The following is a 26,387-nucleotide window of genomic DNA, read 5'->3' on the forward strand; positions in this document are numbered from 1 at the left end:
CTGCATTTTAAGCATTAATTTATCAAGAAGCATATCTCCAGACCCGTTATAAGCCTTTTTCACAGTAGCGCCATATTTATATTTTGAAGGGAATAAAGTTGTGAGAGATAGACTAGTCTCTTCGATGGCACGCACTGTACAAAGCTCCTGGATCACATCTAATCTAATCCGTGTTTTTTTGGTGTATTTATTTATTTATTTTTTTACTGCGTTTTTTTAAAAGATGTTTTTTTCTTAGTGTTATGTTGACTGAACGATAAACACCAAGTTAAAGGGATAGTTCACCCCAAAATTACAATTCTCTCATTATTTACTCATGTCATTCCAGATGTGTATGACTTGCAGAACACAAATGAAGATTTTTAGAAGTATATTTCAGCTCTGTAAGTCCTCACATCAGAACTTTGGAGCTCCAAAAAGCACATAAAGGCAGCATAAAAGTAGCCCATACGACTTCATTGGTTTAATCCATGTCATCAGATGCAATCTAATCAGTTTTAGGTGAGAACAGACCATAATGTAACTCCTTTTGCACTGTAAATCTTGCTATTGCATTTCAAGCACGAATACACTTCCTAGTGCTTGACGCATATGCAGAACACTAGATGGTGCTAGGAAGCTTGAAATCATGATCGCCAAAGAGACTGCTGATGTCACGAAATTACAGTGCAAAAGGAGTTACATTTTGGTCTGTTCTCACTTAAAACCTATTGGATTGCTTAAGAATACATCGATTAAACCACTGGCGTCGTATGGATTACTTTTATGCTGCTTTTATGTGCTTTTTGGAGCTTCAAAGTTTTGGTCACCATTCACTTGCATTGAATGCACCTACAAAGCTGAAATATTCTTCTAAAATCTTCCTTTGTGTTCTGCAGAAGAAAGAAAGTCACACATACACATCTGGGATGGCAAAAGGCTGAGTAAATGAGGGAATTTTCATTTTTGGGTGACCTATCCCTTTGAGCAACAGTACAACTTATACGAAAAGTCTTCATTTTCATTTTCGTCAAAAAACCAAATGTTATTTAAACCTGGACTTCTTTCGTTTCATGAGATTCAACCATTGATGCATTTTGGCATTAATTCCACGGCAGCTACAAACACTGCATTTGAAACCGTCAGCCATATTTAATGATCAAACAAAGACCTAAATGTATTAAAATAGTGCTAGTAGGGGGTAAATCACAAAGGGTAATTGGGTCGTTTGACTGTGAAAAGACAAAAAGCTACAAATGCCCATCAGACTACAACAAAAATCATTTTCTGTCCCACAAAACAGCCGTCTGAGAATTCGGTTTATCTGAAGTTACATGGAGGAAATCACATCAACCAATAAAATTATGATTAAGGAACAAATGCATCTGCATATAACACACAGAAACACTACAGACTGTTGTTCACAAATGATTTACAGATCACATATGAATCAAGGAGGGTGCAAAAAAAAGGAAAGAGCACAGTTTTGTAGAAAAGCACAATTTAACATAAAAAAAAAAAATGCAGGTAAGCACCTCACATCATTGTTTCATCATGCTTTTTTGTCCATATCGTTTGAGATCTCAAGCTCTGGGAGTAATTCAATCAAAACAGTCAAAGTTGTCACTCTGAGCTACAAATGTCTCAACTGAAAAGGTAGAAGTCTTAGAAAAGGTCAAATATAAAATTTTATTCCCTGTCTTCATTAAAAAGAAATGTTCTCTTCCTTCCATAGTGCTGTAGGAGCATAAGATCACAAATGCCTGTGTTGATGTCATACGACCGTTGTGTCTCCATACTCTCTGTTCCAGCGTACGTACTGATCCAGCGTTTGAGGACTGACACTGCGCTTTATCCTCTTCAGCGAATCAACAAAATCAGAGAAACGGATGTTCCTCATCTGAACAGGAGCCGGGAAAGAAGAGAACTTGAGAAAAACATTCTATGTTTAAAAATGCAATACTAGCATAATGCTATTTTTTATTTTTTTTTACAAATAGTATGTAATCAAGTACACATTATTAGCAATAAACATCTATCATTGAAATCACATTCTATTATACTACTATAATATATACTATTTCTATACATTTCTATGCAAAGTATACAGTATATACTATATGCAGAAAAAATAGTAAAAGTAGTATGCTATTCCAAACATAGCCAAGGTGTTAAGCACAGTGAAGACTAACAGTTTAATCAAAAATTAAGTTTGTGAGAAAACTTCTGCTTGAATGTGCAAAAGCATGAACAAGATTTTAGAGCTGTGGTGGATGGGAACATTTTGTAATGAATTACAACGTAATTTGGGTCTGTTCTTCACACAAAGCTTTTGTATGGCTGCAGGAAACTTGCAATATATAGCGCATAATGGCATAAGCTATCTGGACTACTTTTAAAGGAACAGTTCACCCAAAAATGTAAATTCTCTCATCATTTACTCACCCTCATGTCTTCCCAGATGTGTATGACTTTCTTTCTTCTGCAGAATCCAAACAAAGATTTTAGAAGAATATCTCAGCTCTGTAGATCCATAAAATGCAAGTGAATGATGACCAGAAGCTCCAAAAGCACACAAAAGCAAACCATAATACTCCAGTGGTTTAATCCATGTCTTCAGAAGTCATCCAATCAGTTCTGGGTGAGAGCAGACCAGATTATAACTCCATTTTCACTATAGATCTTGACATCAGCAGTCTCCTTGGTGATCTTGATTTCAAGCTCAATTTGAAGCGTAATCGAGCTTGAAATCATGATCGTGCCAAGAGACTGAAATGGCAAGATGTACAGTGAAAAAGTGAGTTTATTTTGGTTTGTTCTCACCCAAAACCTATTGGATCACTTCAGATGACATTGATTTTACCACAGGAGTCAAATGGATAAATTTTATGCCACCTTTGTGCTTTTTGGAGCTTTAAAGTTTTAGTCACCATTCACTTCCATTGTATGGACCTAAAGAGCTGAGATATTCTTCTAAAAAAAATCTTTATTTGTGTTCTGCAGAAGAAAGAAGTCATAACACATCTGGGATGGCATGAGGGTGAGAAAATGAGAGAATTTTTATTTTTAGGTGAACTATCCCTTTAACATCCTTTTTTGAGGCTGAAAGCCATAGTCACCATCCACTTCTGTTCTATGGAAAGGAGCAGTGTGAACACTCTGCCAGCTAACTCCTTTTGTGTTTCGCTGAATAAATATCATCAAATGTGTTTCTAATGATATCAGTTTGACTAAATGATTACAGAATCTTTATTTTTGGGTGAACTTTCCCTTTAAGAAACAGGTGTATTAATCGTCAGATGTAAAAATAACAAATCCTCTACCTCATTGGCTGACATGTTCCTCACTTGTTCAGGCCTCAGCTCTGTTTTGAAAAGGAAAACAGGATGTGACTACTTAACAAAATGTTCAACTTTTCATGACTTAACATTGCACTAATAAAATCTCTGTATCGGATGCAAACACACCTCGTATGGGACCAAGAGCTGCGTCTTTAGCCAGTGAGGTCAGATCACTGCCGGAGTAACCATCAGTCATCCTGAAAACACATCGCACAGGCCTCATTCAAATTAAATGCAATATTAATTAGTCTCATTTGCTTATGCGTAATTATGGTGCTGGCTTTTACCTTGCTAACTGACTCAGGTCTTTCTGAGTTAAAGGGTTACCGTGTTTACTAAGGAGGTTCATAAGCAGCTTCAAACGAGTCTGAAGCACACATACACAACTGATTAGTGCCTGTATTCTTCATTAATGAATTGGCAACCCTTAACACCATTAATACAGTGTGTGAACGCAGTACCTCCTCTGAAGGTAAAGCCACATAAATGCGTTTAGCGAATCGCCTGTGAACACAAAGAACAACAGCCATTCACAATCCATTCAGAGGGTGTAGAATAAAAGTGGCAAGAATACAGGTCAAAGGTCAACGTACCTAAGAACAGCCTCATCGAGCTCCTGAGGTCTGTTAGTGGCTCCCATTACTAACACTCGATCATCTACTCCTGATTGAACCTACAACACACACACTCTTTGTATAAGGTTTGGTCCACTTTACAGCTCACGCTGGCCATAAATTCCCCACTTCATCTGATCATCTGACTGACAAGTGATCAAGCACAGTTCCTTTTGTTTCTATGTAAATACCGAATATTTACAGGGTTCCCACACTTATAACCAATGACTTTCCATGACTTTTAAGAATCATTAAAACTGATACTGTAATGAATCATTTAGACCAATTTGTGAACCAGTTTGACCCAGTCACTGATAAGAACTGACTCTAAAGAATAATTCACAGTCCAGTCCACTTACTCCATCAAACTCGATGAGAAACTCCGTTTTGAGTCTTCTGCTGGCGTCATGCTCCCCTTCTCTCCTCTCACACAGCAAACTGTCAATCTCATCTGCAGCAAAATCAACATTAATCACATATACAGAAACACACAAGTCCTGAAGCACGAATGAATCTAACTGACAGTTCTCACCGATGAAGATGATTGACGGCTGCAGTTCCCTAGCGACAGCAAAAAGAGCTCGAACCAGTTTCTCACCCTCTCCCACCTGCATGCACACAAACATATAAAAACATGAACGCAAATATATGAATATATGAGTGTGTTATAGAGATTTTACCATATGTAAGGGATGTTTTTAGACAGGCAATAGCATTGTGATAAAAGACACCAATGTTGAACTAGATAAGCCAAGACAAACTTTGAGGTTGGTTTGACAAAGCCTTTACCAACCGTCAGATGGATTGATGGATAGATAGAGAGAGAGAGAGAGAGAGAGAGAGAGAGCAACTTAAAGCAGATTAAAGGCCTTGTGTGGTTTTGTTTACATTTGAATTTTTTGACAGCTGGAGTTTGAATAGTCTTGGCCCATTTGAACATTCCGTCAAAAATGTAAAAAGTCATAGCAACGCAAGTCAGAACAGACTGAAGGTCTGTGCCCAGTTCGATGTAGCTTGAAAGCTCTTAGAGGATTTACAATTGATAATTTTGGTCTTGGTTTAGGGACTTTGGAAAAAACGTAAACTAAGTGTGTAGAATAACAGTATGTTGGCTCCGTCAAGCCAATATAATAAATAGTTATGTTTATTAATTATTAATAATCAGAATAAAGCATTCTTCTGCCAAGTAATACAGTTGGCGAACTTTAATATTGAATGAATATATTAATAGCATATTAATATCGAATGTGCGGTCACAGGTGTGTTATCAGAATTTTATAACAGCTTCAAATGCATCTCATTCAGTCACTGTCAGATCTATCCATTTTATAATATAGGACATATCATATACAATACCCTTATATACACTGCCTGGCCAAAAGTCATTGGACCGCCTTTAGCTTTGATTACTGCACGCATTCGTCATGGCATTGTTTCGACAACCTTATGCGACGTCACAACATTTATTTCTATCCAGAGCTGAATACATTTTTGGCTGAGATCTTGTATTGATTACAGGAGAGTCAAACCACTCCGTAAAGTCTTCTCCAGCACATCCCAAAGACTTTCAATGGAGTTAAGGTCAGGACTCTGTGGTGGCCAATTCATGTGTGAAAACGATTCCTCATGCTCCCTGAACCACTCTTTCACAATTTGAGCCCGATGAATCTTGGCATTGTCATCCTAGAATATGCCCATGCCATCAGGGAAGAATAAGTCCATTGATGGGATAACCTGGTTATTCAGTACTTTAGGTAGTCAGCTGACTTCATTTTATTGACTCATAATGCTGCTGAGCCTAGACATGACCAATTGAAGCAACCCCAGATCATAACACTGCCTCCAGAGCAGAGGTGGAAAGTAATGAATTACTCTTGTTACAGTACTTGAGTACTTTTTTCAAATTTTTCAACTTTTTGTAAGTATAAATATAGTACTTTTACTTGAGTTGATTAAAAATGAAGTATTCGGGGGGCCTGGGTAGCTCAGCAAGTAAAGACTCTGACCACCACACCTGGAGTCGCAAGTTCGAATCCAGGGTGTGCTGAGTGACTCCAGTCAGGCTTCCTAAGCAACCAATTGGCACGGTTACTAGGGTGGGTAGTCATGTTGTGTTATCCTCCTCGTGGTTGCTATAATGTGGTTCTCGCTCTCGGTGGGGCGTGTGGTGTGTTGTGCGTGGATGCCGTGGAGAATAGCATGAAGCCTCCACACGCGCTAGGTCTCCGCAGTAACGCACTCAACAAGCCACATGATAAGACGTGTGGATTGACGGTCTAAGACGCGAAGGCAACTGAGATTCGTCCTCCACCACTCGGATTGAGGTGAGTCACTATGCCACCACCAGGACTTAGAGCACATTGGGAATTGTGCATTCGAAATTGGAGAGAAAAAAAAAAAAGTTTATACATTTTTTTTTTTTTTTAACTTCGCTACAGTTAATTTTCACCACAGTTACCAAGTACAAAAAAAATACATAATATTTCTGCATTTTTGGGAAGAAGAAAGTTATAAGCGGTAAATCTGTTTATAAACTGAAACGCACTGTGCGCGGCACTACGGAAGCCCGTAGGGCACAGCAGCTTGCGTAAACTGCCGCAGTTGTCCTCTCTTCACTAGCTTCAAGACTTTCTGCCCTGTCACTATACAAGAACTGTAACACTGATTTTCTGCATATTTCATTTTATTCTGGAAAGGAGCCATTCATTCAGGTACGAGGAACCGTCTGAACACGTTTAATCAAACTTCACTTGTTTTTAAGGTAGGCAATGTTTTAACTGCATCAAACATTAACACAATGTAGTTTGACATATATGTGGGGATATCTTGTTTACTTGCAATGCCAATAGTGTCAGAAATGTACGGGGACTTTAATTAACAAAAATATTCAAAATATGGGGGTAAAAACTGCCCATGCAATGAGTTCCCATGTTTTATTAATAATATGATATAGTTACATTTACATTCACTACCGGTCAAAAGTTTTGAAACACCTGCCTGAAATGTTTCTCATGATCTTAAAAATCTTTTGATCTGAAGGCGTATGCTTAAATGTTTGAAATTAGTTTTGTAGACAAAAATATAATTGTGCCACCATATTAATTTATTTCATTATAAAACAAAAATTTAATTAAAAAAAAAAATGTTTTTGAAATGGATGACTCGGACCAAATAATAAAGAAAAGCAGCCAATAAGTGTCCAACATTGATGGGAACTCCTTCAATACTGTTTAAAAAGCATCCCAGGGTGATACCTCAAGAAGTTGGTTGGGAAAATGTCAAGAGTACATGTCTGCAAATTCTAGGCAAAAGGGTGACTACTTTGAAGATGCTAAAATATAACACAGTTTTGATTTATTTTGGATTTTGTTTAGTCACAACATAATTCCCATAGTTCCATTTATGTTATTCCATAGTTTTAATGACTTTACTATAATTCTAAAATGTATTATAGAAAAAGTGCTTCAAAACTTTTGACCGGTAGTGTACATTGCGATCTTCTTTTGACTTTTCACTGAACATTATTTTTTTCCCGTCCGGTTCCTCACATCATTGCACACACAGACGGGCTCTCCGCTTCTATCAATCCGCATCAGTTCGGTATTGTACCCCCGTGTTAAATTCCATAACCGTTCGCCCCTCTTGTTCCAAATAAAATGTCCTAGCGGGTAACACTCTCGCGCATGGTGCTGTACTGTACTTCTCTGCCCTATGCTGCTGTTTATCTGTCTGAAAAGCCTCACCCGCTTGAGGCCAAATGAGCGCAAGGGATGGGTGTTATATAAAGAAGGTATGAGAAATCACAAAACATAATGTAACAAATGCTACAATTTAATTAATAATAATATCTCAGTATGTTAAATAACCATAATGTTAATAAAGACTTTATTATTACAACTGTAATACAATAATAAATATACAGAACAACCACTTTTAGTGCTTGAGTGAATCATATCTCTCACTAAACACTGTGTGAAATATTTATTTTTACCTTATTTTATTCAGTTGGCATGTAGGAGTTGATAACAGTTTGCTTAAAAATCTAATTCCATATCTGGATAATTGCTGCAATATTATAGAGGATAAATTTCCTCCTCTATGATATTGCATTATATTAGTTTTGTACATTATGTTAACCTTAATAGCCAAAATACTTGGACATACACTGGCGGCCAAAAGTTTGGAATAATGTACAGATTTCGCTGTTTCGGAAGGAAATTGGTCCTTTAATTCACCAAAGTGGCATTCAACTGATCACAAAATATAGTCAGGACATTACTGATGTAAAAAACAGCACCATCACTATTTGAAAAAAGTCATTTTTGATCAAATCTAGACAGCAGCCATCACTCCAACACCTTATCCTTGGGTAATCATGCTAAATTGCTAATTTGGTACTAGAAAATCACTTGCCATTATATCAAACACAGTTGAAAGCTATTTGGTTCATTAAATGAATCTTAACATCGTCTTTGTGTTTGTTTTTGAGTTGCCACAGTATCCAATAGACTGGCATGTCTTAAGGTCAATATTAGGTCAAAAATGGCAAAAAAGAAACAGCTTTCTCTAGAAACTCGTCAGTCAATCATTGTTTTGAGGAATGAAGGCTATACAATGCTTGAAACTGCCAAAAAACTGAAGATTTCATACAAAGGTGTACACAACAGTCTTCAAAGACAAAGGACAACTGACTCTAACAAGGACAGAAAGAGATGTGGAAGACCAGATGTACAACTAAACAAGAAGATAAGTACATCAAGTACACTAGAGTCTCTAGTTTGAGAAATAGACGACTCACGTGTCCTCAGCTGACAGCTTCATTGAATTTCTTTCAAGAACAAAAATGTCTTTGTGTTCTAAAAATGGAAGTGTATATACTATATATAATATAATTTTCATAAAGTAACTTGTAACATAATTACTTGAGTAGTTTTTCGGCAAACTACTTATTTACTCTTACTTGAGTCATAATATTTCTCAGTACATCTACTTGTACTCAAGTGAATTATTTCTTACTTTTAAAGTAAAAAATATCAGTACTCTTTCCACCACTGCTCCAGAGACTTGTACAGTGGGCACTATGTATGACGGGTGCATCGCTTCATGTGCTTCCCTTCTTACCCTGACGTGCCCATCGCTTTGGAATAGGGTAAATCGGGACTCATCAGACCAAATGACCTTTTTCCATTGCTCCACAGTCCAATCTTTATGCTCACTAGCAAATTGAAGTCGTTTTTTCCAATTAGCCTCACTAACAAGTGGCTTTCTTGAGGCCACGCAGCTGTTTAGTCCCAATCCTGTAAGTTCTCGTCACATTGTGCATGTGGAAATGCTCTTACTTTCACTATTAAACATAGCTGTGAGTTCTACTGTCGATTTTTTACGATGTGACTTCAAGCGTTTTAGTGATCTCCGATCACGACCATTAAGATTTTTTTCCAACCACATTTCTTCTGCAAAGCTGACGGTTCGCCACTATCCTTCCAGGATTTAATAATGCGTTGGACAGTTCTTAACCCAATTACAGTGATTTCACAAATCTCCTTAGTTGTTTTCTTTGCTTGATGCAGGCCAATAATTTGTCCCTTCTGAAACACAGTAACATCTTTTCCACGACCATGGGATATGTCTTCCGACATGGTTGTTTAAGAAATGAGAAGCTACACACTGCATCAGTTAGGGTTAAAAGAATTGTTGCCAGCTGAAACATATTAATCACTGCAATAATGATCCAATCATAGGCTCTTAAGTATCTGCCAGGCACTGTAAGTACATATTAAATACAAAAATCTACACATCACTCACATATTTAGAGGTGAGACTGGCAGCACTGATGTTGAAAAAGGTGGCGTTAGATTCCATCGCAACCGCTTTAGCCTGTGAGGAAATGGGAAAAAATATTGTTTTGTTCTTATTACAGTATATGCAAATATTAACCTACAAAGAGTTATTTTGTGTCTCACCAGCATAGTTTTCCCATTGCCAGGGGGGCCAAATAGAAGGAGACCTCTTGCAGGAGCCCTAAGACCAGTAAAGAGCTGAAGATAACCAAAAAAATAAAAGTTATTATGAACAAGTAATGTATGTAATTTATAAATTAGTTTACTAATCTCAAACCAGACGTGTAGTTTAAATACTGAGAGTGCAATTTTGTTTGTTTTTTGCAGATTTCTGAATATGATTTTTATATATCTAGGTATTTTTGCTGGAAATTCAATGAAAAACATACTATATTTACATATTAAATTACCATGTTGTGTGAACTAAATACATCATAAATGAACAGGCCTTTATTTCATTTGACCATTTTTTCTTTCTATTTGGAACTTGATGAACACAAACCAAATGATTATACATATTAAATGAAAAGTCTGTAAAGAGGAGTTAAAAACAAAAGACTCAAATTAGGATAAAACAGATTCAGTTACAACTCTGAATTAAGATTGGATGAGCCATTCATCAGCTGAATTCAGTATTAATGCGATATGTTGTTTCGACGTTGCTCCGCAACTGTAAGCAACTGAGACAAGACCTCTGGACGTATTGCAGGCAGGATGACGATTTCCTGCAGGGCCTGCTTTGCCAACTCCTGCCCTGCGATGTCCTTAAACTGTACTGAAGACCCACTGAAACAAACCCACACAAATGCTCATCTTAAAATGTGAACATTTTCAAAGCTCCAGGTGTGCCTAAAAATCATGTATAATGACTACAGCGGGTGATCCGATGTTACCTGTCCACTATCTCATTGAGAATAAGGTTGGCCAGCTTGCTGTCCACATTTTTGAAGTTCTTCATGTCTCTTTTCTTCTGAGGTGATGCAGTGGGGGCGTGGCTGGCTTTACTGTTAGGTCTGTTAGCACCTCTTGTGGAGGGACCCTACAAAACCAAACACACCACAACAAAGAGTTCCAGGTCAGTTACATGGTCTATTCCTGTCTATGTAAGTTCTTGCAGTCTAATAATAGGGCTGGGAAATACAGCTAAATTGTATGATATTTTTCAGCCTTTTGACAGCCTTAATATTCAGTATATATCTCTATATTTATGCATTTGCTCTGACAGGTCTTAAAATTGAGATTTTTGTGGAATACAGTTAAGTAAAATGAGGTAACATGTTTGAATAGACAGAAAATATGCTCTTTAATACTTTCTATTTATTTTTACTTAAATCGTATGGATTAATCAGTTTCATTTTTATTTTTTCTCCCCTTTTCTACCCAATTTGGAATGCCCAATTCCCAATGCGCTCTAAGTCCTCGTGGTGGCGTAGTGACTCAATCCAGGTGGCGGAGGACGAATCTCAGTTGCCTCCACATCTGAGACTGTCAATCCGCGCATCTTATCATGTGGCTTGTTGAACGCGTTACCGTGGAGAAGTAGCGCGTGTGGAGGCTTCACGCTATTCTCCGCGGCATCCACGCACAACTCACCACGCGCCCCACTGCGACCACGAGGAGGTTACCCCATGTGATTCTACCCTCCCTAACAACCGGGCCAATTTGGTTGCTTAGGTGACCTGGCTGGAGTCACTCAGCACGTGCTGGATTCGAACTCGCAACTCCAGGGGTGGTAGTCAGCGTCTTTACTCACTGAGCTACCCAATATTTATTTAAATACTGTACATTTTTAAACATGTAAAACGTCACACAGAGAGACTCACATTTAGATTTTAGTGATGACGCAAACAAATGGTTGTTCTGACTTATTGAAACAAAATGAATCAATCTACACAAATTTGCATTTTTTTTATGAGGTTTAAATCAGAGATACTATTAAAATACCTATTAGCATTCTCGTGGTTGCAAGTTGTGACAACAAAAAAAAGCAAAACCTGGAAAACTGCCAAAAGTGTGCAAAACTGGCCAACTGCCACACTCTTGATGGAAAGCGTAAGAAATTTAACAATTCTGGTTCTTTAACGGTTCTGTTGACGATTCTTTTAGGACTTCTGAGTAAAAATTATTTTAAATAAAAAATGCAAATGATTTCAAGCTCAATTACACTTCCAAGTGATTGACGCATGCGTAAATCACTAGATGATGCAAGTGTAATCGAGCTTGAAATCATGATCGCCAATGAGACTGATGTCAAAATGTATAGTGAAAAAAAGCTATATTTTGGTTTGTTATCATCCAAAATCGATTGAAGTGCTTCAAAAGACATGGATTAAACCACTGTAGTCGTATGGATTGCTTTATGCTGCCTTTATGTGCTTTTTGGCGCTTCAAAGTTCAATCCACCATTCTCTTGCATTGTATGGACCTACAGAGCTGAAATATTCTTCTAAAAATCTTCATTTGTGTTTAGCAGAAGAAAGAAAGTCATAAAAATCTGGGATGGCATGAGGGTGAGTAAATGATGAGAGAATTCTTATACTGTGAACGAAATAACATCAAGTATATTGCAAATATTTAATATATCACCTAGCTTTTGGTAACAATGTGCCCGTGACCTGAAGTCTGGTCCCTACTTAACTAACCTTCTGATTGCTCTGAGTGCCGATCCTGCCAGTGTGACCAGTTGAAGGTGTGCGGCGTAGGGCAGTTACAGGGGCACTGTGAGGTTTGGGTGGGTTTTTGGGCCATAGATGGGGTTGACTTGCACATGTGAGAGTCTTTTTAGAAACAGCTCCATTGCCTGCAATTACAAACACATATTGCATATATATACACAAAAAAAGTTACTCTTTTCCATGCACTAACCTCTTTATACATAAATAAGTGCCTTGCTACAACCCCCCCCCCGTGGCACCCCTATGCATTGCATACCTTCCACATATGGTTTTTGCGCCTCTGTGTGCAAGCATTTCCAATTAAACAAAAGCACAATTTAACCGACATCTATTAAAGGGGTCATATCACAATGAAATACATTTTCCTTGATCTTTTGAAATAAATAGCTTGATGTACTATGAAAATATACTGTAACTTTCAGAACAAAAAAAAACTTCAGTTTAATTCTAAGAGTTAGAGAGAATGTGGAAAATTGTATACAAAATAAAAAAAATAAAAATAAAAAATAAAAAAACTTCAGTTTAATTCTAAGAGTTAGAGAGAATGTGGAAAATTGTATACAAAATAAAAAAAATAAAAATAAAAAATAAAAAAACTTCAGTTTAATTCTAAGAGTTAGAGAGAATGTGGAAAATTGTAAAAAACGAAAAAAAAAACGAAAAAAAAACTTCAGTTTAATTCTAAGAGTTACAGAGAATGTGGAAAATTATAAAAAAATAAAAATAAAAAATAAAAAACAATTATTTGGTGCAAAAAATAAAAATAAACCAATTTAAATACTAATATTTTAAGTGGACGCAGGGGAAAAATTAACGAATAAAAAACAGAAACTGGCAAAGCAGAGTAAAGAGAACTATAAGTTTCTCTGATCGCCCACTGACAGCATACAGAACACTTGCCAGAATCTCCCAATCCACCCCAGATGAAACACCCACCTGGCCGCAGGTTCCCATTGGAGAAGGACAGGCCAGTGGGGTCAGAGCAGCCCTCTACTGGGGACTTTGGAAGCAGTTTGGCTTTTTGATCGCAATACAGGACAGAGAAGAGAGTACAGAGTAACCAAAAAGACCAGAAGGGATCAAAAAGCAGATGAGCAGGGATTTGAGAAGGTGAATCTCACAAAAACATGCCAAACCCTTCCCAAATCAAGGAAGGACAGTTTGATTCAAAACAACAACACACATGCAAAGTGTAATATATGGAAAGAGGAATGTTAAGATAGGAACTCTGCATGTTTTGTGTATATATTAGAAAGAATAGTTGATCCAATAAGGTAAAGTGTGTCATTTTTAAGAGTCCCATAGCAACATCCTGACATTGTGTCAGCAAGTTTTGCATGGGCAATCACCACTCAAAATCTAACTATTCTTACAATTCTGTTTGGTGTCTCTAGATGTGCAGAAATTACACACTTCACTATTAAATGCATAAAAATGGATTTGGATCACTTAAAACTAACATTAAACAGCTAACTGGGAACATTCTCAGAACTTTTGGCTAACGTTCTCTAAAAGTTCTCTCAAAGTTTGAAACAAACATTCTTGCAGTAGTGTTAATAGTATGTTCCTTCAGCATTTTCTGCCGTTGATAAACATTCTCAAAACATCTGCATGAAAACGTTATTCGTACATCGTTAGTGGAATGTTGTTTAAACGTTACTACACTGTACTACTACAATGTTTCAAGAACATTCCTCTAACCAAGAAAAAACGTTCTTAAAACGTTACAAACATTTTGAACATCCCCAGAACTTACAAATAATGTTTTCATAACATGATAGGAACGTTAGGAGAACGTTCATAGAAGATAAAACTTTTAGCTGGCTAAAACCCCAGACTGAAGCACAACAACGTTAACCAATTCAATCTTTTTAGATGTCCTCCTGAACTCACTGTATCTGCTTACCCAGAAGCTCCAGTCGGTCTTTGGCCATGTTGAGGTTGCTGACCATTTTGTCCTGAAGTCGTCTGGCTCTGTCAGCCTTCTCGCCTAAAAACAGCCAGATGAAGACCTTTTATTAAGCTCTACAGATGTGTCTTCATCTAGCTTTAAAGTAGGGGTGGGTACAAATATAGATTTTCCGATGCATCGCGATCTTCATTTGAAAAATCATGATATCAATTCTTAAATCCCAAGATCGATCTTTTACTCTATGCGCAAAAATAATTCGCATTTGCAACCAAATTTCGTGCTATTTAAATAAAATGGATATATTTGGCAACTGGCTGGTAAATGTTCAGATTTCACTCACCAGTGATTGTGTAGTATAGTGGCGGTGTATTCAGAAGCGAGATCCTTTCACTGCATGTTGAGATTAAGTTGTACCGTGTAACGTGTGTCCAAAGACGAGATTCACACGACCCATTTGTCATTGAATAATGTCTCTTTTAATACTCTTTCTGTTCTCTACAGTCAGTTGTTGATCAAAAACAGCAAAAAAATAAACATTAAATTCTAATAAGGCACTGCACGGATGAGATAAAGCAGTCTTCCGTTAACATGCACTCATTTACAGACGCTCTTTATAGAAATGCCGGTTTTCTTAAAGAGACAGTACCATTTTAGGGCGTGTTTAACAAATCAATGTAAATACTTGAAAATAAAACACATTATGCAATTTAACAATAAACATGTAACAAAAAATAGTATATGAAATATAATACGTTATTTATTGATTGAATACATGGTTTGTTCATTTTTAAAAAGCCAAAATGTGACCAAAATGAGGAAAAACTAATAAATATAATTAGTAAAATTGTGGTATATGATTGTAAAGTACCTAGTTAGACGGCCCCCTGTATAATAAACAGCATTAGCTGGGAGAGAATTTCTTTCATATGTAAGCAAAAGGGACATTATAATTTAAATATACCCATATGAATCGAGAACTTGTGAATCAGAATCGAATGGAATCAGCAAATCTGTGTCAATACCCAGCCCTACTTAAAGTCAACATGAAACCCTCATCACAACCCATTTTAACCCATTTCTGGATCACGAACATTGTTGGGAGTAATATGAATACAAAGTAATTAGTTACTGTAATCTACTTAATTTTCAGCCCAAAGTAGTGTTACTCATTACATTTTAAATTCTTGGAATCAGATTACAGTTACTGACTTTCAGTTAAGTTAATTACTTTTAAGCACATTACTTGGGTTGCTTTCAAAACACAAATTATGTTCATATGTACATTTGTTTGCATTTCTATGACAGCTGAAGGGTGTAATGAGTAATTGTAATGGAGAAAGCTGAAGGGTGTAACGAGTAAATGTAATGGAGAAACGTGCTGGGTTAAGTGCATGACTTGCGTGCAACAATGAATTAGTTAAGAGAAAAACAAAAACATTTCTGTAAAAGTGTTTTAGAAAGCAACTTAAATGTAAAGTAATTACTCGTGTGATTACTTGTCAGATAAAGTAATCAGTTAAGTAATCCAAGTACAATTGTAGAGAAGTAATTAGCCATTTTTAGTGGATTACATTTATTGGGTAATTTACCCAACACTGATCACAAATCGTGTGTGTTACATACCGGAATGGAAACAGGGAGGAGTTAAAAAATTAAGAGGGCTTGGTGGTGTCAGCCAAACAGGAAAATTATTTCAGAAGTTATAACATTTTGATAACATTTCGATTTTTTCAATTTAGAATAACGTGCACTGATTTATCATACACAACAAGGCCAAGAATGTGCATTAAGAAGGTAAATAGGGTCAATTTTGAATTCATGTTGATTTAACTTGACTAAAAACTTTTTGGAAGTACAATTACAACCAATACTACAATTCCTGTGCAAAACTCTCGTGCAATCACTGTTTCTGGAAACATTTGAAATACCATGAAATTGAATGGAAGCATATCATCCAGGTTCCATGCAGACTTTGAATAAACAGTGAACTCATTTTAACTACACACAAGCTAGTGTAATTCAAACACATGACGCAGTTTGTTTACACCCTAATGGAAATCAATATGACTGAATTATCTCACCAGTACCAGTGACCTGGATACGGATGCCCTTCTCCAGCTCAGCGATGCCTTTTCTGTACCACTGCACCGCTTGATCCTTATCACCTATAACATCACATACAATGTTAGACACAATACACACTCATTCTCCATTAGGTATGGATTATAAATACAGAATGTTATTCATGCAATCCTTAACCAGCACACCAGGGTTGCAAAGTACCATTGTAAATCTTTCCAATAAATTACACATCAAAGACTGGGCATTTAAAAAAAAAAAAAAAAAACACTATTTTAAAGCTCCAAAAAAAAATAGGCCAGCTTTCAGATGAAAGGCCTTCAAGTTGGAAAAGACACATTTAAAACAAAACAGTACATGCTAAAAGTCATGCATGGTCCAACCATATGCCTCAGGGCATGACCAAACAGAGAGTCAGTCGATGAATCTTTTGAAAAGAGTTACTTGTTTACTGATAGTGCTGGCATCTCTCACCATCTACACAATGACACTACAGAGTGAAAAGCCACATAATCTTGTGATATGACAAAGTGAATCTCACAAAAACATTAAGATTTTTAGCATTGTGACAAGATTGTATTTTTATCCTTAATTTTTGTTTTCATAAAAAAAAAAAACATTCTTAACACTGTAGTATTTATTATGTGTAATACAGTAAAAATAATTATAATACAAACAGTCAGTAAGACAAATTATGTATAAATACTTTATGATTTATTTAATGAATAACTGTAAAGGGGGGTTAAAATAGGCGTTATCTTCATGCTAAAAATAATTTCTTTTTATTTTGGAGTAAAATATGACTTCATGTTATTAACAGGTTGTCAGGTGAAATTTCTACTGTTATCAGCATACTATGCAATGATACAAAAATATGATAACACGTATGCAAAAAAATGAGACAGCTCGTGTTCGTAGCAGAGTGAGTGCCGGCACAGGGGGGCCACATTTTCCATTGGACTGCTGACGTAGACAATCCCTGTCAACCTGAATCAGGCCTCTCCACTGTACTGATCCCAGGGATCACACAAATCAGGGCTTGAACTGTGCCACTGACCACAAGACAGCTTTGAGTTCGGGTTTATAATGGCTGAGGTCCAAGATCTGATCCCACGTCAGATCATCATCTTAGAGAATTCTGTCTAAACTGCCAAGAGTCAAAGCTCTTTTCACATTAAAGACCATGACTATGAAGTCTTTGCAAGAGAATCCAACTTGACATGGTTTCTATCTGGTCAAAGCAGGCTATTTATAGTCATTAGCTGCTTCAAGCTGGTTTAGATGGTAGATCAGATGGACTACCAGCCACATGGGCCCAGATCAACCTGACTAGTTGATGGTAAGCTTTTCGGGCCGAGTTTGAAAAACCATGCTGCAAAATACTGTTTGAACGTGGTCGTTCACTGTCAAACATTGGAGCTGAGCTCAAATCTTCCAGAACAGATGAAGTGAAAGTAAAACCAATCCAAACCAAAACATCTAGGACAATTTACAGTGCTGCAACGATGTAGTATAATAATTCCTGTTTATCCAGAGACCAACAAAACACAAGAGAGCCTTACAAAAATATATTATGGCAGTACCATTGTACAGTATCAGATGGTAATACCATGGTACTGATTGATTACTGTATTCATATACCACATTATTCAAATTTTTTATTATTATTATTTTTTATTTTTTTTTTACTGATATTCACACTTTTCTACCTAATTGGTTCAACAATACCTAGTAAATTGACCTAATTATTATTATTAATACATTCACAATGCATGTTATTATTATTATTATTATTATTTTATTTTTTTTGGTAGTTTAACTAAAATGCAGGAATAAAACAATAAAATAAAAAAATCGGTTATGCTTATAATTGGACACATTAAAAAATATATACTGGTAAATTGTTTTTATCATTAAAAAAAAATTCAAAGGTACTGAATGGTTACTATACTCTTATACCATAGTATTCACATTATGGTTTGAATGATTGTTTTTACAGATATCCACAATTTTTTACAGATATTTACACTTTTCTACATAATTGGTTTATTCTCATACATTTCATTATTATTATTAAAATATTAACAATGGACGTTATTTTTTTTTATATTTGTAGTCCAACCATGGACTTAATGATTACTACAGCTGAAGTCAGAAGTTTAGATACACCTTAGCCAAACACATTTAATCTCAGTTTTTCATAATTCCTGACATTTAATCGTAGAAAACATTCTCTGTCTAAGGTCAGTTTGGATCATTACTTTATTTTAAGAATGTGAAATGTCAGAATAATAGTAGAGAGAATGATTTATTTCGGCTTTTATTTCTTTCATCACATTCCCAGTGCGTCAGAAGTTTACATACACTTTGTTAGTATTTGGTAGCATTGTCTTTAAATTGTTTAACTTGGGTCAGAAGTTTTGGGTAGCCAAATTTTGTCCCATTCCTCCAGACAGAACTGGTGTAACTGAGTCAGGTTTGTAGGCCTCCTTGCTCGCACACACTTTTTCAGTTCTGACCACAAATTTTCTATCGGATTGAGGTCAGGGCTTTGTGATGGCCACTCCAGTACCTTGACTTTGTTGTCCTTAAGCCATTTTGCCACAATTTTTGGAGGTGTTCTTGTGGTCATTGTCCATTTGGAAGACCCATTTGCGAACGAGCTTTAACTTCATGACTGATGTCTTGAAATGTTGCTTCAATATATCCACATAATTTTCCTTCCTCATGATGCCATCTATTTTGTGAAGTGCACCAGTCCCTCCTGCAGCAAAGCACCCCCACAACATGATGCTGCCATCCCCATGCTTCACGTTTGGGATGGTGTTCTTCGGCTTGCAAGCCTCACTCTTTTTCGATGGTCATTATGGCCAAACAGTTAAATTTTTGTTTCATCAGACCAGAGGACATTTCTCCAAAAAGTAAGATCATTGTCCCAATGTGCACTTGCAAACTGTAGTCTGGCTTTTTTATGGTGGTTTTAGAGCAGTGGTTTCTTCCTTGCTGAGCAGCCTTTCAGGTTATGTGATATAAGATTAGTTTTACTGTGGATATAGATACTTGTCTACCTGTTTCCTCCAGCATCTTCACAAGGTCCTTTGCTGTTATTCTGGGTTTGATTTGCACTTTTCTCACCAAACTATGTTCATCTCTAGGAGAAAGAATGAGTCTCCTTCCTGAGCGGTATGATGGCTGTGTGGTCCCATGGTGTTTATATTTGCATACTATTGTTTGTACAGATGAACGTGGTACCATCAGGGATTTGGAAATTGCTCCCAAGGATGAAACAGACTTGTGGAGGTCCACAATTTTTTTTTTCTGAGGTTTTGGCTGATTTCTTTTGATTCTCCCATGATGTCAAGGAAAGAGGCACCGAGTTTGAAGGTAGGCCTTAAAATACTTCCACAGGTACACCTTCAATTCAGTACACCTCTTATCAGAAGCTAGTTGGCTAATTGTCTAAAGGCTTGACATCATTTTCTGGAATTTTCCAAGCTGCTTAAAGGCACAGTTAACTTAGTGTATGTAAACTTCTGACCCACTGGAATTGTGATGTAGTAAATCAAAAGTGAAACAATCTGTCTGTAAACAACTGTTGGAAAAATTACTTGTGTCATGCACAAAGTGGATGTCCTAAACGACTTGCCAAAACTATAATTTGCTAATATGAAATCTGTGGAGTGGTTAAAAATTAGTTTTAATGACTTCAACCAAAGTGTATGTAAACTTCTGACTTCTAACTTCTGACTATTACAATTTTCTACCAAAACGGTTTATCGGTACCTTATATAATTAAATTAATATTATTATTATTATTAAAACATTCAGAAAGCATGTTATTTTTATTGTTGTTTACTAATTATTCTTCTATTTTTTTAAGTCAAAAAGCAGAAATTAAACATTCATTAAAATACTTGTTCTGCTTATTGATTATTCAACACTTAAAAATGACAAGTAATCTGTATCGTCGTAAACAACAAAAATGTTTCATTGTACTTCAAAGAATATTAAGGTACCGAATGCTTACTATGCTCATATCCCATTGTATTCTCATCTTGGTTTGAATTTTTATTTTTTTTTATCTACATTTACATACATAATCTACATAATAGATTCATTAGTTAATAATACATTTAAATATTATTATTAAAACATTTACAATGCACATTATTTTAATTGTTTTAGTCTAACCATGGTAAAGAGGGAGTACTATATTCATATACCACTGAAGATAAAAACAATCGGTATCGTCGTAAAATGTATATATATATATATATATATATATATATATATATATATATATATATATATTTACATGGTAATTTCAAGTTGGTTACTGTTTACCATCATAGTAGCCTACATGTTCCAAAAAAATTAAAAAAAAAAAAATTAAATAAAATAAAAAAACATAGAAGTACTATGGTATTTTCTAGGCACTTTATGTTAACAGACATACAAGTCTTCAGTAAAGTAAACTTCACACAGTTGAAAACAATGAAGGCAGTAATAAAGGCTGATACCTTTGTCATCCTCATCGATCTGTAGAGCCACAGAGATGAACTCAAACGCTTGTTTGTGATAGTTTCGGATCTGCTCTCCGGTGTTATCGCAGCCCTCGGAACCGACATCTTTAGCTTTGGCCGCCATGCTTCGGTGGATCGGACTGTACAGCCACACGAGGAGCAGGAGGAGAGCCCGCAGCAGGGACACCGGGAGCCAGTACACGGTTCGGATGAGAGAGCGCAGTTGGTCCAGCGGAGCGCAGCCGGTTCGGTCAGAAACCTGTCCGCAGGTGTGTCCTCCCGTACGCGCTGATCCTCTGTGTCTCGCTCCGTCTCCAGAACTCATTCACCCGATTCGGGCTCTCCATACCATAACTGACCGAGTGTTTGATAAAGAAGAGTTTTATTTCTCGGTGATGTCGGCTCTCCGGTTCTTCGGTTTGTTGTCGTTCGCAGCGATTGCGGAAGTTGCTGTGTGTTTGGTGAATACGGTCTCACGTTAATGACGTAGGTTTGAGTTCACTGGGCGACAAATGATGTCGTAGTTTTTCTAGTATGAGCACGATTACTTTTTTTCTGATTGAGCATTTATATTGTTTATTTATTTTATTTTTAATTTTACTTCATGTATATATTTGTTTTTAATTATAATAAATTATTTTTTCTTTGGCATTTTTCCTTTTTATTTTTAATTTTTACTTTATTGTACTTTATCCATTCGATACATCCCATTTACATTCTTTTTAATAAGCACAATTATTTATTACTTTTTCTCTTTTTTTATGTGTGGGATAATTTTTTTCCACCACCACCTATACATTATTCATCAAATAAAATAATGGAATATATATATACTTATAATGTATACATACAGTATATATACACATACATAAATAAACATCAAAAGCACACCCTTTTTTTATTTTATTTATTTATTTATTTCTATGCAGTGCTCACTGAACCTTTGTTTGTATTATGTTTATAATCATAATAATCGTAATTAAAATAGATTAAAAAAATACATTTGAACTATTATTTTTGGGAAATCTTTTTGGGGCGACTATTTTTAATATTGCTCTAAATGCACATTTTAATATCTTGTATTCCTTGTATATGTATGTATGTAAATATATCATGTTCTTGTAATTAAAAAATAAAATGAGAGAAAAAATAGAAAGAAATATGAAATAAAATAAGAAATACAATTAAATAAATTCGTGTGAGACGAAATGTCTTCCTCAAGGGGGCGCTTTGCGGCTCAGAAAGTCGAATCCTCGCTTTTTTTTTTCTTTTTTTTTTTTTGGTCTATACCATTTGTTTAAACAGTTTGTACAGCTTTAGCAGCAATCTGTACAATATTTACATCTGAATAATGATACTGAGCTAATTTAAAAGCCAATGAATTGAAAATACAGAGTGAAGACTTTAAATATTATAAATATAATCAGACAGATTTCACATCGTCCGGGCCGCCAAACGCTGCCAGAGAGTATTTAGCAGAAAAGGGCCACTTCTATCAAAATTAATGGGAGAAATCGGAACGCCCAACCAACAAGCTCTAGCGCCCAACGGTCAACGGATGTAGAAAGAAAGTCCCGCCTTAAAGGTGAAAGAGCCAATCACCTTTTAGATACAGACATCGCCTGTCAATCAACTCGCTAATGCGCATGCGCATTAGTTAGACAAGCCGGGAAAATTGCGTGTTTTAGCGTAATATGATAAAGAAGCACAATTTATGATTCCAGTAATGTAAAATTATATTGCTGATTTGAAATATGTTCTTTGATCGTAATCTTGACAAACCGTTTTTGAGATGTCGGTGTTTCCCCATTCAAGTAGATAGGAGCTGCACTGGTATGACTGGAAATAGCCTCCCGAGAACGTTCCAAAAGATGGCCGACAGTGGACTGACTTGCTAGAGACACTTTGACGCTGCTCACTCTCGCTTAATTCTAGCGGCTCTTTTGCGCATGCGCTACGTCAACAGCGTCGAAACCAACAACAAACTATGGCGGATGGTGAGTGGTGTCTCTCACCTTTGTGGTGTGTTTTACATTCATAGATTGTGTAGAGTTTACATTTGTTATGCTTTTAGACCTCATCTGTGATAATATGCCGTATTGAGTTTTATAGCTCTTCAGATGAGTCTGATTCATTATATTATTGCCATCAGTTAGCGTTTCTTGAATGGCCCATTGAATCCCGCCATTGACTGCAGCAAGATCTGTGAAATCATACTTGTGACTTTATATGCACAAATGCACACCTATGTGCAATATAGTGCTGTTTATGGGTCCTTAACCTGGTGAATAACCTTACAAACTTATAAAATGTTCTGTGGTGCTACCATGTTTCAGTTATTTTGTCAGATGTTAATACCATGGTACTGATTTTCATATTTATATCATTGTCACGGTACTTTTGGTACTTAGTGAACTGACAAAATGTGACTTTAAAGGAATATCCCGTGTTTAATACAAGTTAAGCTCAACCGACATAATTTGTGGCATAATATTGATTACCACAAAAATTAATTTTGACTCGTCCCTCCTTTTCTTTAAATAAAGCAAAAATCTGGGTTATAGTTTGGCACTTACAATGGAAGTGAATGGGGCCAATCGGTAAACGTTAAAATACTGTTTCAAAAGTATAGCCACAAGATGTAAACCATATGCATGTTAACATGATTTTAGTGTGATAAAATCACTTACTAACCTTTTCTGTGTAAAGTTATTTCCAATTTTACTACTACGTTGCCATGACGATGTAATGCTGTAAACCATAAAACTGTAAAATGACCATTTAAACAACTGTACAGCTCAAAAATACACAAGTTTTAACAGAAGAATTAAAGTAAGTGCTTTTATAAAGTAATAAGCTTCACATTCCTGCTTTGAAACCTTCCAAAAATTGGCCCCATTCACTTCCATTGTAACTGCCTCACTGGAACCTCGATTTTTGCTGCTGCTTTTTTTTTTTTTTTTTTTTAAAGGAGGACCGATTCAAAATAAACTTGTGGTAATCTACATTATGCCACAAATACTGTAGGTTGATCTTAACTTGTATTGAACCTGGAGTATTCCTATAATGTAATTTTACTTAAGTCATTATTCACATTATAAAATCTGATTACAGAACACACTGATGCTGAGCAGAGCATGGAAGGACACACTCCTGTAAGTATCACAACACTAAATCATTAAGTAGCCATCAGGCCACTTATTATTGGTTTGTCTTTATCAGTTGTTACTAATGTGCTTCTTGTTAATTTTTAGGTCTCAGAAAATCCTCATGCAGAATACGGTCTCACTGAAAACATTCAGGTAGAACATCAGTGGAAGTTCGGTTTCAGCATGCATAAAAAATGTATTTTAAAACAGGGATTTTTAAACTTTCAAGACCGGTACCCCCCTCCACTTCCGCAAGCTGGACAGTCAGTCTTGAATGATGCAGTGTGAATGAGGCTTTTGTTCTCTGATTGTGTTGAACTCGTACGCTTGTATGTGTCTCTCCAGAGAATAGTTGAAAATGAGAAAACGACTGCAGAGAAAGTCACCAAACAGAAGGTGGACCCTCAGACGCTCCAGACCCTTCCTACACGAGCGTATCTGGATCAGACTGTGGTTCCTATCCTCCTGCAAGGCTTGTCAGTTCTCGCCAAGGAAAGGTGTGCATGAGCCATACGTTTTTTCCAAACACAAGGGACCAGTTTTTACATTTTGATATTATAGACCTTTTCTTTCTCTTAAAATGACACTATAAAATACTCGATAAAAAACGACTAATCCCCATTCCAAATTACAAGTGAAACAGTGCATAACCCAGGGTTAAAAGTGGCCTTAATCTGAGATTAAAAAAAGATGTAAACCTATGGTTAATTGGTGTAAAAAGCTATTTATTGCACCTTTGGATTAAATTCAATTTGAATTGAGACAATGTCTCTGATCTTGCTATCTGTCTCTTTGTCTTCTTTCAGGCCTCCAAATCCAATAGAGTTTCTAGCGGCATTCTTACTGAAGAACAAGTCCCAGTTTGAGGAGCGGAATTAAAGACAGCGTGGAGGAACACTTGTAGAGTTGTGTTTTAGTTTTTTGTTGTGAATTTAAATTTAATGGTGTCACTCTTCAGATTGTTTGTTTGCCAATGTTACTCTAGTTTTTTTTTTTTAAGCTCAAATAAACATGTTCAAGCATAGATGTATGTTTTAATGGGTAATTCACAGATTGCTGAGCAGGTAAACTTAAAGGGGGAAAAAAAACATGAAAATAGAGAAATATAACAAACTTCATCAAAGACGAAGGTTTGGCTGGTTATTCATGCACTCTGATGCATTGCACGGTGATGATTATGTGCTAGTATCCCAACTTCGAATCTGGCTCAGGTCATTAAAAAATAATTACATGAAATATGATGGATGTGTAGTACAAAAATTCCTTCATTCAGATAAATTTGCTTGATACTTTATTACACGTGACACCAAGCACTGTACATGACAATTGTAAACAAAAAAAACTGGAGGAAAACAATTCCTTTAAACTATAAACTTAGAAAAACAATACAAATTTTAATTTGTAGTAAATATAATTTCTTCAGTATAAACACTCACATTGGTTTTAAAGAACAAACTAAAGCAGCTGTAAGATCCATGAAAGGTCTGTTTCCTTAAAGGGATAGTTCACCAAAAAATACAAATTCTTTCATCATTTACTCACCCTCATGCCATCCAGGATGTGTGTATGACTTACTTTCTTCTGCAGAACACAAATGAAGATTTTTAGAAGAGTATCTCAGCTCTGTTGGTCCATACAATGCAAGTGAATGGTGATCAGACCTTTGAAGCTCCAAAAAGTACATAAAGGCAGCATCAAAGTAATCCATACGACTCCAGTGGTTTAATCCATGTCTTCTGAAGTGATCCAATCAGTTTTGGGTGAGAACAGACCAAAATATATATATATATATATTTTTTTTTCACTGTACATTGTGCCATTGCAGTCTCTAGGCACAATCATGATTTCAAGCTTGGTTACTTTTCTTAGTGCTTGACGTATGCGCAGAGTGCTAGATGGCTCTAGGGAAGTGTAACCTAGCTTGAAATCATGATCACCAAGTAGACTGATGTCAAGATTTATAGTGAAAACGAGTTGTAATTTGGTCTGTTCTCATCCAAACCAGATTGGATCACTTCTGAAGTCACGGATTAAACCACTGGAGTCTTATGGATTACTTTTATGCTGCCTTTATGTGATTTTTTGAGCTTTAAATTTTGGTCATCATTCACTTGCATTGTATGGACCAGCAGAGCTGAGATATTCTTAAAATCTTTGTGTTCTGCGGAAGAATGTCATACACATCTGGGATGGCATGAGGGTGAGTAAATGATGAGAGAATTTTCATTTTTGGGTGACCTATCCCTTTAAAGTGATACAACAATGCGTGATAGCA

The 26,387-nt window shown here is 36.1% G+C and overlaps 2 protein-coding genes across 4 annotated transcripts; one reads left to right on the top strand and one right to left on the bottom strand.

Annotated features, from left to right (window-relative positions):
• Positions 1-782: 782 nt before the first annotated feature.
• LOC127445335 (spastin-like) lies at positions 783-21,455 on the bottom strand. 3 transcript variants are annotated; one of them, XM_051705335.1, is made up of 17 exons: positions 20,961-21,455; positions 16,443-16,526; positions 14,356-14,439; positions 13,386-13,466; positions 12,417-12,574; positions 10,668-10,813; positions 10,467-10,560; positions 9,898-9,972; positions 9,740-9,811; positions 4,467-4,542; positions 4,294-4,385; positions 3,914-3,993; positions 3,782-3,824; positions 3,608-3,687; positions 3,447-3,517; positions 3,303-3,343; positions 783-1,879 (listed from the first exon to the last, which is right to left on the bottom strand). In XM_051705335.1, exons 1-17 carry the CDS (start codon positions 21,286-21,288, stop codon positions 1,754-1,756), a joined length of 1,731 nt encoding a protein of 576 aa, XP_051561295.1. In that variant the 5' UTR covers positions 21,289-21,455; the 3' UTR covers positions 783-1,753. The 3 variants fall into 3 exon arrangements, with proteins under 3 accessions (XP_051561295.1, XP_051561297.1, XP_051561298.1); XM_051705337.1 differs by lacking the exon at positions 13,386-13,466; XM_051705338.1 differs by lacking the exon at positions 13,386-13,466 and having other exon boundaries at positions 14,343-14,439; positions 20,961-21,210.
• Positions 21,456-22,905: 1,450 nt separating this feature from the next.
• LOC127445262 (protein dpy-30 homolog) lies at positions 22,906-25,133 on the top strand. Its single transcript, XM_051705189.1, has 5 exons — positions 22,906-22,960; positions 24,078-24,118; positions 24,218-24,265; positions 24,458-24,609; positions 24,919-25,133. The coding sequence occupies exons 1-5, from the start codon at positions 22,951-22,953 to the stop codon at positions 24,989-24,991; spliced, it is 324 nt and encodes a 107-aa protein (XP_051561149.1). The 5' UTR covers positions 22,906-22,950; the 3' UTR covers positions 24,992-25,133.
• The last annotated feature ends 1,254 nt before the right edge of the window (positions 25,134-26,387 follow it).

Source organism: Myxocyprinus asiaticus, chromosome 8 (assembly GCF_019703515.2).
Source record: "Myxocyprinus asiaticus isolate MX2 ecotype Aquarium Trade chromosome 8, UBuf_Myxa_2, whole genome shotgun sequence".
Lineage (NCBI taxonomy): Eukaryota > Metazoa > Chordata > Actinopteri > Cypriniformes > Catostomidae > Myxocyprinus > Myxocyprinus asiaticus.

Bases quoted from the DNA above. Each gene is read 5' to 3' on its own strand.
- LOC127445335 (XM_051705335.1), bottom strand. From the start codon at position 21,288: ATGAGTTCTGGAGACGGAGCGAGACACAGAGGATCAGCGCGTACGGGA. The intron at 12,575-13,385 runs GTGGGTGTTTCA...TTGTAATTGCAG, and splicing joins CAATGGGAACCTGCGGCCAG to GCAATGGAGCTGTTTCTAAA. The intron at 3,344-3,446 runs GTGTGTTTGCAT...TTTTCAAAACAG, and splicing joins AGCTCTTGGTCCCATACGAG to AGCTGAGGCCTGAACAAGTG.
- LOC127445262 (XM_051705189.1), top strand. The intron at 24,119-24,217 runs GTAAGTATCACA...GTTAATTTTTAG, and splicing joins GCATGGAAGGACACACTCCT to GTCTCAGAAAATCCTCATGC. The intron at 24,266-24,457 runs GTAGAACATCAG...GTGTCTCTCCAG, and splicing joins GTCTCACTGAAAACATTCAG to AGAATAGTTGAAAATGAGAA.